A 15,438-nucleotide genomic window follows, 5' to 3' on the forward strand; every position below is an offset into this window, starting at 1 on the left:
CACATGGAACCAGAGGGCGCCTCCATGACCGTACACATTACACATTCCTATACCAGTCACTCTGTGTTTAAAATACAAATTATGCAAACGAGTCTCCCGGAATAAGATCACTTCTAGATGGTGGCCGGGATGGCAGAATTCCATTAAGAGTGTGCCGTCTGGTGCCCATGAAAAGCCCTTTGATTCACTTCCGTTATTAACCCCTTGACATCCCTTTCCCACCCATTAACCAAGGAAAATAAACAAATCACATGGCCAGAGTGCATTTTGAACAACTTTTATTATACGTTTAGTGTTCTCTATACAAAAGAAATCAGTTTTTTTTACAGTGATTCCAAAAAAAATTCCAAATAATTTGGCCTTTTCATTGCTCATGCAGTCAGTTTATAAGTCCATGTATTAGACGGTCCTCCACGGCCCAGAAATCTTCCCTGCTGAAGGTCGTGCGTGACACCCTCAGATACGCATCTGTCACTGACAAAGTTGGTTAATGCAAAATAACTCACAAAAAGGGAAGAACACGATGTCAGAGGGGTTAAAACAAGGTCTGCCATGGAGAGTTAAACGTTTAACCAATGGAAAAAAGATCAGACCAACTTGTGGGTGTGTAGGTATGAGGAAGGGACAGAGACACTGGGAAAAATATTTTTCCAATGACAAGAACAAATTGGAACGGTGGGGGAAGTGTGTGTGCGGGGGGAGGGCAAGAGGTCCTCCGGGGTCTAGCGTAGGTTGGGGTGGGACCAGAACAGAAGGTGGCCACGTCGTAGGTGACTGATGCTCAGCTCGAGAGGAGAGTGGAGAAGCTGGGGAAGAGTGGGGAGCCGGGCAGGGGGACGACACTGACTGAGGACATTGCGGTTGGGAATCAGAAAAAAAGAGCAGGTCAGCGGCATCTGATCTGCCTCATTTTTGAAAAAGAAACTAGAGCACAAAATTCTGGGTATTTTCTCCCAGCTTTTTGTGTTTATTGCTTCACTGAAGTCTTTACATCTGCTGAACTCCTGCCCTGCAAATCCCAGGGTGGCAGGCCTGCCCCCCAGCACCCCACGGCCAAGGGCAGAAGGGACAGAGACCCCCTGCACGACCTCACTTCCAAGGAGTACAGCAAGCTGAAGGCCTGCGTGTGACAATGCAAGAGACACCATTCTGGGGGTACAGTCTAGGTTTCACAGTAACAGATGCCAGCCAGCTTGTCACTCCCTTCCGCTGGCCTGGGTCTGCCCCTAACTGCACGGCTGGGTTGACCACAGCCTGTCAGACAACGATCTCGGACTCAGAAAAATCCTTTCTTGTCTTTCCTTTTGGGAGGTGTGCGGGGGATGTGGGGGGGCGGTAACGGGGCGCGGGGTGAGCCGGCGGGACGGATCGTAAGTAATACCTCCGTTCCAAAGCAGGCAGCTGCGGTGAGATGAGAACACTGGACAAGGAGTCAGAAGGCCCAAGTTCAAGCCCTAACCCTACCGTCACTCACCAGCTGTGTGATCTTGAGCAAGGCCCTTAACCTCCCTGGATTTTCACATCCTCGTCTATACAGTAAGTCGTTTCAGTTAGATCGGCTCTGTGATCCCTTCACGCGCTGAAACCTGATTCTGGCCTAAGCCAGACGCCGTGTACCTGTTTCATTGCCACCCTTACCATTGTGGAACGTCCATTTAATACTCATATACTGAGAAGAGGAACATGGGTTTGGGTGTGGCTTGAGACACTGGTGGGGTTTGTGGCTTTCCTAGGTGGTCGTCCTTTCCCTCTGGTCCTTCTCTGAATGTGTCTCAGGAAGGCCTGTTCTTAGCAGCGGGGGAAGAGAAAGGGTATTTCCCTGGGCTTGGGCTGTTCAGGATGGGGACAGCCACGGGGTGTGGTTTGAATTCGCACGGGGTGACCCTGTGTAGGTAAAGGAGGGGCTGCCCAGGAGGTGGGCTCTGCCCATGTATCCCAGGGTCTGAGTCTCCTCCTGACATTTCAAGCTCTTTGCTTCACTGGTTTGAGTCCTATTTTTCTTTTTAAAATCAGGGACCTCCTACATGCCACTCCTCAGCCACCGTGCAAAGCTCAAGCAAGATCCTTTGCTCAATGGGTGGACCTGACCACAAGCGTGGGCTCGTGTGTGTTTGGCAGGGGCTGGGCAGGAGGCCCCTCTACACCATGTCATGAGTAGGGAGCAGTGTCCTGTGCCAGCACCCCAGGAACCTGCTGCCCTCCTACTGAGAAGTGATTCTCTGGCACCATCCCCAGCCGACAGAAAGTCTGAGAATCTGCACCTCTTCAGAGGGTTAGCAAGGCAGCCTCACAAAGCCGAGACAAAAATGTGCAAAATCTGACTCCTTCCATCAAACAGGCTGTTTGTGAAGCCCTAAGACCCAGCCCTGCTCCAGCACAGGGCTCCAGGAGGAGCTGGAAAGGGCCACTGCCTGTGCTGTGCCCAGGGACAGCTTCCCTCCCCTTTGGACGGGACTTTCTCCCTAGGTGCTGCCTGCAAGAATCGCTTAAATAGGGCCCAACCTGGGTGGTCCCCTCCCCTCCTACAAGTCGTGCACCCACACCCAGCCCTGTGCATCTCCTCTCACAGGGGCCTGCGTGTGGACTCACCCTAAGACGTCATAATCACGATCGTCACCTCTCAGAAGTACTGCGCCGCAGCAGGGCTGCCGTCTGCTCCATGTGTGCATGTCTGGGTGCGGCAGGGGAGCTCGTCCTTTACTGGAGAACCCAGAAACATCCTCAGATCTGTTTCCACCCTCTTCCTAAGGCTAACCGTGGTCGGGGAAACTATGAATGCACTCTATGGGCCCCGGTTACAGGTGTACCTTGCAGGGCAAGTATTGTTGGCACTGGCTGACTTTTGGACATGTGGTCACTTCTCCAGACCTAGGGACTTGCCAGGAAGGGTTTGAACCAGATGTCTCCAGCCTCTCAGGGAAGAGGAGATGGGCAAGGCAGGCAGCCGTTCTGGCCTTCCCTTCAGCTCAAATTCAACCATCTCGAAAGCAAGGTAGAGAAAGATGGGTCCCATCTGCCGTAGCCCAGGCAAGGTGGGAGGCAGCTGTCCCCTGGCCCTGCAGCAGTGGCCTTCCCACACCCTCAGGTGGGCCCATGTCCCTCTGCAGGGAGAGGTATTCAAAGGAGGGACTGAACAGGGCACACAGAGGCATAAAAATACCGACAGGTTAAGCAGCTTGCCTGCAGGGGCAAAGCAAAGAGGCTCAGGAAGCAGGAGTGCCCCTCAACCCCGCCCTGTGGTTCTGGCTGCCCTGTCCCGCCCAGCCTTTCTGAGCTGGCGGACCAAGCTCTTCCTCGAATCCTCTCCCTTCGAGCTTGCGCCCGTCAGCGGCGTAAGCAATGGAGGGCAGAATGCTCCCAACTCGATGGCCACTGTGTCCCAAGACTCGGTTCCAGGACTGTTAGCTCCACGAGGGCAGGGACCACATCTGACTCGCTCACCATGGTACCCAGGCCTCAGGCCTTTTTTCAGACGACATGTTCAAATAACATTCGTTGAATGCATACTAGACGAATGAAAGGCTAAGTGAGCACAGGAAGCCCCGGCTCTATGGCTGAGCACACAGGTGGGACTGCAGCCCTGTCAGTGGAACGTCTAGAGTCACTGCAAGATGACCTACACCTCTTCCCTCCCAGCCAGACCGGCTGAAGCACCACTGGTTTGCCCACTCCTGGCATCGCTCTTGGTATGTTTTGAGAGACCCAGCTGGCAGGGAGTGCTGGGCAGGACTGCCTTCCTCCCGAGCTAGGGTGGACTCTGGCATGGGCTCCAGGGAAAACGGACTCTCCTCTTCCTGGAAGGGACCGCCTCCTTCCCCTGTAATCCACACCCTCAGGAGTCTGAGCGCGTGCCACCTTTGCTTGGGGAAAACTTGGTTCTTCAGCCCCACAGTTGCTCCTGCCCTCAGGGTTTCGATCATGTGTGGTGGGAGCAGCTCGCAGCATCCACGGAACAGCAGCCCGAGAGAGGCGCTAACAGTGTTCAAAGGAGGGTGGCACAGAGCCTGGCTGGACACTGGGATTAGGCGCAGACAGGCCGGGGACTCAGCGTCCCGCAGATCCTTAGGACAGAAGGAGGCCTTCTCAGTCATCGGTTTGTGTGGCCGACTTTCCAGAGGCAGGGAGATGGCCATGATGACATCTAACCGTCCCTTCCTGCCCTAAGAGCCTGTTCTTGGGGCAATGGGTTCACCTGCATGTACAGCGCCGTATGGAACTGTGTCTCAGGCGACACACTGACTACTCTGCGCAGATCCAAAGTGTTTCTGGAAGGGCCAGGTCTGTAATTCAGTGCACAGGCACACTTCCCCGACATTCCCTTCAGGGACAGTGGGCCTGGGCTGCAGGAGTGCCCTGCTGTAGCCAAGCAGGTGCTGGAGGAGAGCCAGAGGAGGGGCCCCCTGAGCTCTCTCTCCAGAGCCCCGCTGTTTACCCTGTCCCCTTTCGCCGTGAGAGAGCTGATCCTCAGGCGTCCAGGCATCAGCCCTGGCCAGGGCTTGGCCCAAACAACCTTTACATAATCTCAGGTTCAAACCACCTTATTGGCTCAGCTCTGGGCTATGGTTTCTTACCTGCAGACAGTGTGTGTGTGTGTCTACGGGCTTGATCTTCAACTGAATGATTATTAAATGATGCAAGCATTGCTAATACCTTTGCGGCTTAAACATATGGCAAATGATGTTTTAATAAAGTCACTGAAGGACACAGCCCTGGTCCTGCCCAGGCCCCTAGCTAGCAGCTGGAGGCTCACATCGGAGCTACCTGTGCCTGTGGCAGCTGATCCGTTCCTGGGGGTCAGCTTCACCATCCTGAAACTGGCTTGAGCTACAGAAACAGCTAAAGGGTTACTCTTAGGCTCATGATCTCCCTGTCTGACTCCGAGGCTAGGTACCTTTGGTTTCAAAAACGGATTAGGTGGGGAGGATGAAGGCGGCACCTTCGGTCTAAGAACTGCAGGTCTGCGAGTGTCTCCACTGGGGCAAACGGGTGAGGGCATTTGAGGAGCGGCGGCTTCTGGTCCTGCCGGGACACTTGCATAGGCTGCCCTGCTGTCCTCGAGGCAGACGTTGCTGGAGGCTTCAAGGCTGGCAGGGAGGGCTGGGGACCTGGGAACTCCAGGGACAGATCAGAGCTGCATAAGGCATACGAAGAGCATCGAGTCCTCCCCAGGCGGGGGCATCACAGCACTGTTAGTACGGAGCCACCTCGGGGTCCCCTGATATGTATGTACCCTAACGAAAGGACAGACTGGCTTGGTCTCAGGCAGCAAGTCCCCATCCACACACCTTATCAAACGTGAGTCTCAACCTCATACGGAATTGACCGAGGAGATGATATCCGCTGGAGATGAAAGGGGGAGCAGCGCTTTACACCCCCAAACACACCAGCAAAGCTCTTGCATCACAGGGCTCCACCTCCTTGAGGGCAGCAGCGTGGGCCCCGCCAGGTGGGCAGGTGCCCCCTACTCTGGACATAGTGGCTGTGGCCCTCTCTCCGACATCCTGGGTTTCGCTGATGGGGAGGAAGGAAGTCCAAACCCAGCCTTTTTCTTCTCTCTAGAGGCGGGCACAGTTCCCCAGGGACCAGACATCTGATTTCTTCTGCCTGAGGCACACAGTCACTAGATGTCCTTCCATCTGTGCCCACTCGTGTTCCCCCAAATTCTTCAGAGTCAGAGCAGCTCACGTCCTGGATGCTCCGGAGGAGGGGGCAGGGCAGGAACAAGGGGCAAGAGGTAAACTCACCTCCCAACTGAACCAGAGAGGCAAGGAGGCCTGCATGCCCTCTCCCTGCCAAAAATACTGTCATTTTCCAGAAAGGAGCCAAGCCCAGCTCAGCAACCGACAAGGCCGAGGCGGAGGGACTGGGACCAGGGAGGCGTATGGCGAGAAAGGCATCCTTCGGAAATACGTTGGCCCGGTGGTGGCTTGAATACTATAGCTTTTCTACGTGTTCTGTGACGGATCAATCCTTTTGCCTATCTTTACGGTTTCCTGGGGGAGAGTCCACCTATTTTTTTTCTTTTCCAGGGACACGTCTTGAAAAGGAAAAGAAAATGGAGACATTGGGTCTGGAGGGGAAGATGCACAAAGCAAAACACACACAGTGAAAAGTAGCGTAACCAACAGAAACAGGCGAGTGAGTGCCGGGGCCAAGGCGGGTGGGGCGGCGTGAGACGGGGCAGGGGCCGGGCTCCCTCCAGCTGAGCGCAGCTGTGGCTGTGGCTCTCCCATGCTGGTGGCACCCGGGGGTGTACGGGGGTCATTAGGAGGGGGCTTGTGGGTGTCTGGGTGTCACTGGTCCTCACAGCTTGGCAGACCCCCATACTGAACCCTTGTCCCTGAAGGTGGTGGTGGCTTTGCAGTGGGTCTGCAGTGGCTTCGTCTCCCCCTCTCCCTTCCTCCCACTTGCAAAGTAGTGGCTGTGCCCGGGTGGGCTCCGTTAGGCCAGAGAGTAGATGGCATTGACGGGGGACGTAGCCTCCGAGCTTTCATTGCCCTCTGTTTCCTCCTTGTCCTTTTTGACCGTGTACTGGCCGATGAAGGAGCCGTCTTCGTTGAACTGCCCCTCGCCACCCTCGCCATAGTCCACCAGGCTGTCGTCGCTCTCCTGCTGCTTGATGGTGCCATCCAGAGACGTCTGGCTGCCCTGTAGGGGCTTGTTGTCCTCGTCACTGGCCAGAGAGAGACAGAGAATCAGGGCCCAGCCCAGCCTAAACCCAGGCGGGCGGGACAGGGCGGCGCGCCTCTAGCTCAGCAAGGACGGGACCCCAGGATCACCCCAGTTCTACAGAAGGGAAGCTGGGACCTAGAGAGGACAAACAAGGTCTTCTCCGGGCAAAGGTGGCAAGGTGGTGCAGAGCAGGGACTGGGCCCCACGCTTCTGGGCTCCTGGTCTGGGGTCCTTTCCGTGAGACTGGGCCCTGTCAGAGGTGGGAACAGACAGAGACGGCCATCCCACGGTGGGGCAGAGCCACTGCTTGTGAGGCCATGCAGGATGGCTCTAGTCCTGCGTGTCACTGTGTGGTTCTGTGACCTGGGCCTCAGTCCATCATCAAGAGGGGTTGGACCAGCTTTGACCTGCCATGATCTGTGACTCTGCAGGGGAAGGCTCTGCCTTGACAAAAAGCAAAGGCCTTAAAGGAACAAAGCTGCCCCTGCCTCCCTGCTTCTCCATCTTGGTGTCGTTTCTCTCAGGGATCTGGCTGACCTACAAACAGACACCACTGCTTTGGGCCTAGCAATAGAGGAGCGTGTGGGTGGTGGGAGGGAGGGCACCTGAGCAGACAGCAAGGCTCAGAGGATCCTGCCTGGCCCCCTCGGAGGCCCCGGCTGCTCCCTGAGCCAGTGTCTGCTCAGGCGCCACATCCCTTCCCCTGGCTAGAAAGCTCTGTCTGCCCTTTGGGCTCAGAGTGGGGACCAGGTGCTGCTGGCTGCACTTCAGAGGTGAGCTGAGCTCCCAGGAAGGAGGCAGCCGGCACCCGCAGGGGGAGTCTGGGGCGCAGCAGGTGGGACCACAGTGGAGCCAGGCAGTCTGAGCAGACACACGCCGCACCCTCCCCTGCCCCCAGCCTCCGCTCAGTCCTTCTCGGGTGTGAGGAAAACAACCGGCCCAGTCGCCATTACAGTGGGCAGTGTGTTCTCGCTGCTAATAGCAGTGTTGGGCAGACAGCTGTCAGGGGAGGGTGGCGAGCCGGAGCTGAGTGTTGGTGGATGGGAAGCTATTAGCCCACTCCCCGAAGCGCCGAGTGGATGCTGCCCATTAACGTGGCCTGTGTTCTCGGACGGCAGTGCTGTGGGAGACGGCGTGAGGGAAGTGGGTCTCCAGGGCTGCACTGAGTTTGTGCAGGAAGTAGAGCTCACTCCTTGCCAACTGGCGGGCTCTAATTGCCAGGCTCCTCACCCCACGTGCCAGTCTTCTCACATGCACCCCTTCCCCAGGGTCCTCCCCCCACCCGCAGGGGCGTGAGGATCGCGTTATGTGATTTGCAGGAATCCCTCCCCTGCTTCCAGCAACCACTTCCAGCTAAATGCACCCCCTGGATGGCGCCAGCCCAGCCAGGGTGAAAGGCGGGGGCGAGGTCTTTAGTGGGTCAGGCTCTTGCGGGGAAAGGGCATCAGTCTGGAAAGAACAGACTTCCTCTAATGGGAGCTTGAAAAAAACCAGAATGACCAGGGTGGCCCTGGTCTAGCCACTGTCAGCAGAGCTTCTGAGTCACCTTGGAGGTCCAGGTGGACAGATGTAGGAGAGAGCTGTAGGAGCATCAGAAACTCAGCCACACGATGGGGGAAGGCGAGCCACACTCCTCCTTTACCCCAGGCCTGTCCCCCTTGGAAACTCAGTTCTTCCTCTGATGTATTAGTTTCAGCCTTTCCCCAGTTTAGGATTCTTAGACTCATCTGAGTGGGGGCTCTAGGGTGGAAACTGCAGGCCCCACAGAGCCAAAGCAGAGGGGCGTGTGTGTGTGTGTGTGTGTGTGTGTGTGTGTATGTGTGCGCACGCGTGCGTGCACTTGTGCCGTGCTGCCCCGGCATGCTCCGGAGCATGGAGATCCAGCCTCAACGTCTGCGGGAGGAGGCAGGTGCTTTTGCCCAACAGCTCTGGCGTCTGAGGGAGGAGAAGTGCACGAGAAAGCAGCTGCTCACAGTGCAGGCTGCCTGGCCCTGGGCTGGGGAGGTCTTCCCCGCTGCCCTCTGGCTGCACTGAGGGTCTGGGGGAGGAAGCCACGAAGCTCAGGGAATAGTTCTCAGCCCATGGGGAAGCTGGGCCTTGCTAGGTGGCCGAGGACAGCCAGGGGAGAAGGGCAGGGCTCATGTGCTTGGGAGGCCCGTGAGGATGCTGGACCGGACGGACAGTCATGGTCCAGTAGCCGCCAGACAGGCTCCCGTGTGGGCAGTGGCTCTGCCACGTATCGATCTGACCCTGCTTTGCCAGGCTGCTGATGGGCAGGGTGGCGGAGGCCCAGGGCAGGAAAAGGAGAGGTCAGAGGAAGACGAGGGGACCTGGGACCAGACAGTAACTGGGTGGGGGTGGGGAAGGAGAGCTGATCAGACATTCCCTACCAGCCACTCGTCCTGGGAATGAGACTCCACGACCCACCCTGCATCATTCCTGAGTTAAAAATATACTTGCCATCAAAATGGACAGATAAGAACTTCATAAGCCCAGGTACGAAGGCCCACCCAGATCGAGGGCGAGCACAGGTGTAGAACGGAGGCACCAGCCGGAGCTCCAGCCCCTGGAACCGGCCTTTCCAGCTCTGCCACTGGCTCACCGCATGGAGAGCTGGGACAGTCTCAGGCAAGTCATTCCCCGTCTGGGCCTCAGTCCTCTCATCTGGGACACAGGACACCCCGCCAGCTGCCTCTCCAAGGCCTATTCCAGTCGAGAGCCCAAAGACATCACCAGGTTCACAGGCAAAAGGCCTAGAATCCAGCCCCCCTTCATTCCTGAGACTTGAAGACAATGCAGCCGCCTGGGTTAGGGGTGGGGTGTAGGCAGAGAAGCAGCCTGAGAGCTGAGCTCATATCATGGCAAAAGAGGCCCAAGGCTCATTTTCAGAGTAAAAAGGTAGAAAGACATAAACAAGGAGCTCAATACATTCGAGCTGCGCAGGTGAATGAACGAAATGCCTTTTGTCAGATGCACGTATGTGTGCGTCGGGCAGCGTCGCCCAGGGGAGCAGGCTCGTCTGGCGCTATCGGGATGAGAATCCTCTCTCCGTAGCGTGCGCCGTCTGCCAAGGCGCCGTCAGAGAGGCAGAGTGACCGCCTGATGGCCAAGGACAGCTACGCAGTGTTCTCTCAGCCGAGCGGACCTGCTCTGAGGCAAGGAGACTGCCTCAGGGGCAGTGAGGACAGCCCGCCTGACGGGGAGGAAGGAGATCACGCACCTGTAGTCAAAAGAGCCATCCTCTTCCTTAGGGTCTTCGGGGCCAAGGGGAACATCCTTCTTTTCTCGTACTTGGTCAACAAGAGAAGCAAAGATACAGATGCAATGATTAGGTAGGAAGCATGCCCTGCTCTCCACGGCTCTCCCCAGTGTAGAGCCAGAAGGCACAGCCCTGGGCTCAGTGACACTAATCTAATTAGTAACTGAACAAACGCTAGAGTGGAGAATAGAGCCAGGCCTGACGGCTCCAGAAGAGCCATGGTTCACTCATCTTTTCAATGTACCAGGGGCTTACTCTGTAGCAGGAGGGAAAGAGGTTAGCTTTGAAGAACTTTCTGGAATAGGGCACTTTCTGAATGGGCAAGGGAAGGCTCAGAGTTTATTTGACAAATTCATCAGGTGTTCCAGTTCTACCTGGGACAGCCGAGGGAGGCCTCCCTAGCTCAGGCTGTCTCTCTCACAGAAGGAAACAGTCCCAACACGGCAAAACAAAGTGAAAGGAAACATCACTCATCAGTAAAGAATTGTAGGCCAGGCGCGGTGGCTCACGCCTGTAATCCTAGCACTCTGGGAGGCCGAGGCGGGCAGATTGTTTGCGCTCAGGAGTTCGAGACCAGCCTGAGCAAGAGCGAGACCCCGTCTCTACTAAAAATGGAAAGAAATTAATCGGACAACTAAAAACTATATAGAAAAAATTAGCCGGGCATGGTGGCGCATGGCTATAGTCCCAGCTACTCGGGAGGTTGAGGCAGGAGGATCGCTTGAGCCCAGGAGTCTGAGGTTGCTGTGAGCTAGGCTGATGCCATGGCACTCTAGCCCGAGCAACAGAGTGAGACTCTGTCTCAAAAAAAAAGAAAAAAAAAAAAGAATTGTAATTTCCTGCCCTCCCTCGCTTACGTCGAGGCATAACTTTTCAGACTCCTAGAGTCTGTGGGCTCTTGGGCAGGGGAAAGGCAATCAAATAGATTCTCCTCTCCTCTTTCCTTTGTGTTCAGTTTTAGGGGGACCCTGGGGGAGGATCTGTTCTAAGAGATGGGGAAAAGGAAACATCTGGGGAGTGTGGGGCGTGTTTGGTGACGGGGCTTTGGGGGCAGGGAGCGAGTTCAGGCCGCAGTCCAGGGGGGTCTTTGCTCTCACCGTTATCCATTATCCTGTCTCCTGTCTCCCTGCCCACCCCACTGCAGACAGATGGCTCCTGCCCCTGTTTGAAAAACAATCAATATTTCCAGAAACAAGAATGCCAGAGGTCCTTGTCCTTGACCTTGGTCTGTCTGGGCTGGAGGATCCTGAAGCCTACAGAAGAGAAATGCCTCTTCGGGACTCTAGGGAAGCCAAAGCCCCTTACGGCCATGAGGGGTCCCTGTCAGCTCCTCACCTGGGAGCTTCTGGCCCTCGGTTAGAGGTGTCTGCGGTTATACCCTTGCCCCGCTGAGAACCCAACTCTGCGGCCCCTCTCACGGGTGTGATGCTTCTGCCCAGACCCTTTGGCTCCCCATGCTCAGGACATGGTCAGAGAAAACGATTCTCTTCCTTTCTCCTCCCTGGGCCACAGGATCCTAATGAGATTCAGGCTGAAAAAAGCCAATTTGCTGAGCAGATGGGTGGTGAGTCAAGAGAGGAAAGGTCATTCTTAATGGGGGCCAGGGTTCCTTCCAGCCCCTGTCTGGAGCCTCCTGGGGCATCCGCCCGCCCACCCGAGGTGAACTTAATTAGCTCAAGTGCTTGCTGGCAGCTCGAAGATGCACAGACCAGGCAAGAGGACCGCGTTTCTAGGCTTGCCAAGGGCTGGGTTCGCAGAGGGAAGAGAGTCCCTGATCTGTCCGGGGACCTGGCTGCGCCTCTCGCCCGTCTCACCTGGGTACTTGCCGCCACGACTCCGCTTGATGAAACAGACGATCAGCAGGATCAGCACCAGGAGGGCGATGGCGCACATGAGCCCGATGAACCAGCCCTGGGTGGCGATGTCCGCCTGGTTGTTGGTGTAAGCTGGCGGGGGAGGCAGAAAGCAGACCCCTGAGTGACGTGGTGGGGGAGAAGGTGCGGAGGGAGATGCGAGGGAAGAACTGCAGCTACGTCATCTGGATGCTTCTCCAGGAGCCTAAAGCTACCCTCTAGCAGCCCTCGGGCCCACGCTACCCCGGCTAAAGGGGCAAAAAGAAAATAATTAAGGAGCCAAGGAAAAAAGGTCAGAAAAGAGGCAAAGGCGAGGAGTACGGGGAGCAGAGAAGAAGCAGAAGGCTGAACAGGACCTTTAGGAAGGGGCATGGCATCCTGCAAACCACAGGGCTGGTCGCTGCCTAGTGGGGACAGAGGGAAGGCCAGGGATCGGCCAAGCAAGTACAATTCCCCACGGGTCAGCTACGGATGAAGAGATAGGAGTCTGTACGGCACCCCTCGGGGAGTGGGGGCTGCGGTCACACCGCAAAACCCTGCTGTAAGAACGCCCTCGCGGCCTGCACAGGTGCCGGGCGGCGTCCTTGCCCACCGGCCTGGCTCTGGAGCCAACCAGTGGGTCCCAGACCAGGTGGAGGCCCAGGATGTCCTGTGTCTTTTCCTGTCTCCCCAGTGGGACTGTGCGCTGAGTGCCAGCAGAGAATCCCGGCACGGGTACCTGCCGACAGGCCAGCACTGATGGTGGGGCTGGGGCTGTGCCTTCCAGTCACTCCGTGCCGCTTCCAGACTACTTCCGCACGGGGAACTCGCCCCTCCTTCCCCGTGACAGCGAGTCCCTCTCTGTCCTTGCCTGGCGTGTGTGGAGACCTGTCTCAAAGTGGGCAGATCCCTCCAAGACTGGAGGGGCGCGCAGGTGGCCTAAAGAACAGGCGCTCGGGAGCCATCTGAATGTTCTTGATGGTCCAGAGGCTGCGGTGCCGGTTTGGGCGGGGGGTGTGGGCAGGACCCACCCGCTCTTCTACTTTCTATGGATGGGAGAACGAAAGCAACCTTTCCATAAATGCGGTCTGTCGTGGAAAACACGACTCAGAGGGGAAGGGATCAGAGGAACGCAACACATCCAAGGTGCCAGCCCAGCCCAGAGAAGCCCCGGGAGAGCCCCACCTCAGCAGGGGCCCCACCAGCCACGGAGCCGGAGCCAAGGCGCCGCGGCCCTCCCAGGGGGAGCACAGGAGCAGCTCGGGGACCCACAGCCCTCGCGCTCCCGGGTCTGCATCACGCCCGTGTTGTGGGGCAGGTATCTGGGTGCAATCCCACTCCTCACTCTTCTTGGGGGCAGAAACAGTTTATAGCCTTCCCAGCACCCAGCCAAGGGCATCGCACCAAAACCATCGCACCATAGTCAGTGGTAAAGACAGACGGACAAGCGCTTCTGTGCTACTGTGTTCTGGCTGCCCCGGGTGGCCCTGGGCTGAAAAGCAGTCGCACCCCCGTAAGAACATGGCGTGTGATCAGCCTGATTTCTGTATGCTGCGGGAAAAGTCCCAGTCCTGCTTCCGCTCCTGCTCTCGGCAAGCCACTCCCCACGCAGTGTCAGAGTGGTCTTTCCAAACCCCACTTAGGGTCAAATCACATCCTTGCCTAAACCCTCAGTGCTTCCATTGTTATTGGAGAAAACTCCCCATTCCTTATACTGACCTCTCGGGCTCTGCCAGAGCTCGCCCTGGCCACCTCCCTAGTCCCATATCCCACCACTCACCCTCTATGCTTCAGCCACACTGGCTGCTCTCATTCCCACCCCAGGGCCTTTGCGTCTACTGCTCTTGTCTTTTCTTTTCTTTCTTTCTTTTTCTTTCCTTTTTTCTCTTTCTTTCCTTCCTTCTTTCTTTCTCTCTCTTTTTTTTTTTTTTTTGACAGAGTCTTGCTCTGCTTCCCTGGGTAGAGTGCAGTGGGTCATCATAGCTCACTGCAACCTCAAACTCCAGGGCTCAAGCGATTCTCCTGCCTCAGCCTCCCAAGTAGACTACAGGCATGCACCACCATGCCCGGCTAATTTTTCTATTTTAAGTAGAGATGGGGTCTCACTCTTGCTCAGGCTGATCTCGAACTCCTGACCTCAAGTGAACCTCCTGCCTCGGCCTCCCAGAGTGCTGGGATTACAGGCGTGAGACACCACGACTGGCCCACTCTTTCTTCAGATACTGCCTTGGCCAAAGTCACATCCTCGGAAAGGCCTTCTTGGGTTTCCCAGTTTAAAGTTCCTCTCCCGCGACCCACCCAGCCACTCTGAGGGCTCTAATTTATCTTTTTCATAGTACATGTAACCATTTGACATTATTACTACTACTACTAATTTACTTATAAGCACTTCCTATCTGCTCTGAGTACTTTTCCACACATTATCTAATTTAATCCTCACCACAACCATATAAGACAGGTTTTATCCTTGCTCAAGGTTGCTAAGCTGTAAGTGGTGGAGTTGGGATGTGACCCAGGCTGTCTGGCTCCAGGCTCTGTGCCTTTTCCACTCCATTCTTGTCCCTCCACCCAGAGGGTGAGCTCCTTGAGAGAGGGACCGTGTCCGGAGCACAGCACTCGATCGCGTCTGCTCAGCGATGAACCACTGACTTCCTTCCCTTCATTCTGTCCGCTCCCCGCTGGGGCGCCGCTTAACCCAGACCCCACCCCACCCCGCACCACCCACACCTGCACTCAGCCTGGTCCCAGCTGTGGGTCTCTGTGGCGTGACTGCATTTTCACAGATCCCGCATGGGGGGCGATGCGAGCCCCGGCCTACTACAGGTTCACGGCGTCGTGCTTCACCTGGACTGCTGCTGCCGCCCGGCAACCCTCTTGTTCATCTCTCGCTGTCCCTCCAGCCACCCCTCAGCTGTCTGTCCAGAACCGCTCCCCACAACCGCCCGCACGGCTCCCGTATCACTCTCCCTCTGTGTCCATGGGTGACCTCACTCCTCCATGGGCGCTCTGGAGACCGCTGAAACCTCGCAGCCTCTACAGCCGTCCCTTTCCCCAGCGTCAGAGGCAGGGTCTCCTCTCCCCCCGCCGAAGCTGCTCCTCCCATATAAGTGGGACCCGACGCCCTGTCCCTTGGTCCCTCATTCCTATAAGGATCTCCGCACTCCCAGCATTCTCAACCTCCCTCTTTGCTGTCCCCTTCCCTTCCGCTGTTAAACACCTTGAGGTTTGCCCTGTCTTTAAGCAAAAACCCTTGAGGAATCTGCCAGACTTTTCAGCTCCAGCTCATGCATTTTATAGGTAAACTCCATAATCTTCCATCATCTCCAGTTCCTGCCCACCAACTCCTTTCTCCACCCCAGCAAGCTGACTTCAAGCCGGTCTACACTCCATGCTTCAGCTGCCATCCCTGAGCCCGCCTCTCCCAAACCTCCCTATGGCTCCCTGACTGTCACCGTCACGGGAGACCCTTACTCATCTCCATCATCCCTCCAGCCACCTGCACAGCTGCAAGTACAGAGCTCCCTCCTGGTAGCTCTGCTTGGCTGTCTGCGCTTGAAATTCATCCTGCGTCTTCCCACTCCCTCCCTCGGCTCTCCCAACTCCCCCGCCTCCGCCAGAGCCCTCTCCGCTCTTTCCCTCTCTGAGGGCTGCCGCTTCTCCTTCTCAGATGTCTCG

The 15,438-nt window shown here is 56.6% G+C and overlaps 1 protein-coding gene across 2 annotated transcripts in view; it reads right to left on the reverse strand.

The window, feature by feature from the left end:
- Positions 1 to 4,654: 4,654 nt before the first annotated feature.
- Positions 4,655 to 15,438, reverse strand: part of NFASC (neurofascin) — a 163,700-nt gene continuing 152,916 nt past the window's right edge. For both annotated transcript variants that reach the window (XM_012657834.1, XM_012657832.1), the window contains 3 exons: positions 11,746 to 11,877; positions 9,893 to 9,962; positions 4,655 to 6,673 (listed from right to left, as the gene is read on the reverse strand). In XM_012657834.1, coding sequence (XP_012513288.1) covers positions 6,442 to 6,673; positions 9,893 to 9,962; positions 11,746 to 11,877 — 434 coding nt within the window. In that variant the 3' untranslated portion in view covers positions 4,655 to 6,441. The remainder of the gene's footprint in view (positions 6,674 to 9,892; positions 9,963 to 11,745; positions 11,878 to 15,438) is intronic.

Source organism: Propithecus coquereli, unplaced genomic scaffold (assembly GCF_000956105.1).
Source record: "Propithecus coquereli isolate 6110/MARCELLA unplaced genomic scaffold, Pcoq_1.0 Scaffold563, whole genome shotgun sequence".
Taxonomy (NCBI): domain Eukaryota; kingdom Metazoa; phylum Chordata; class Mammalia; order Primates; family Indriidae; genus Propithecus; species Propithecus coquereli.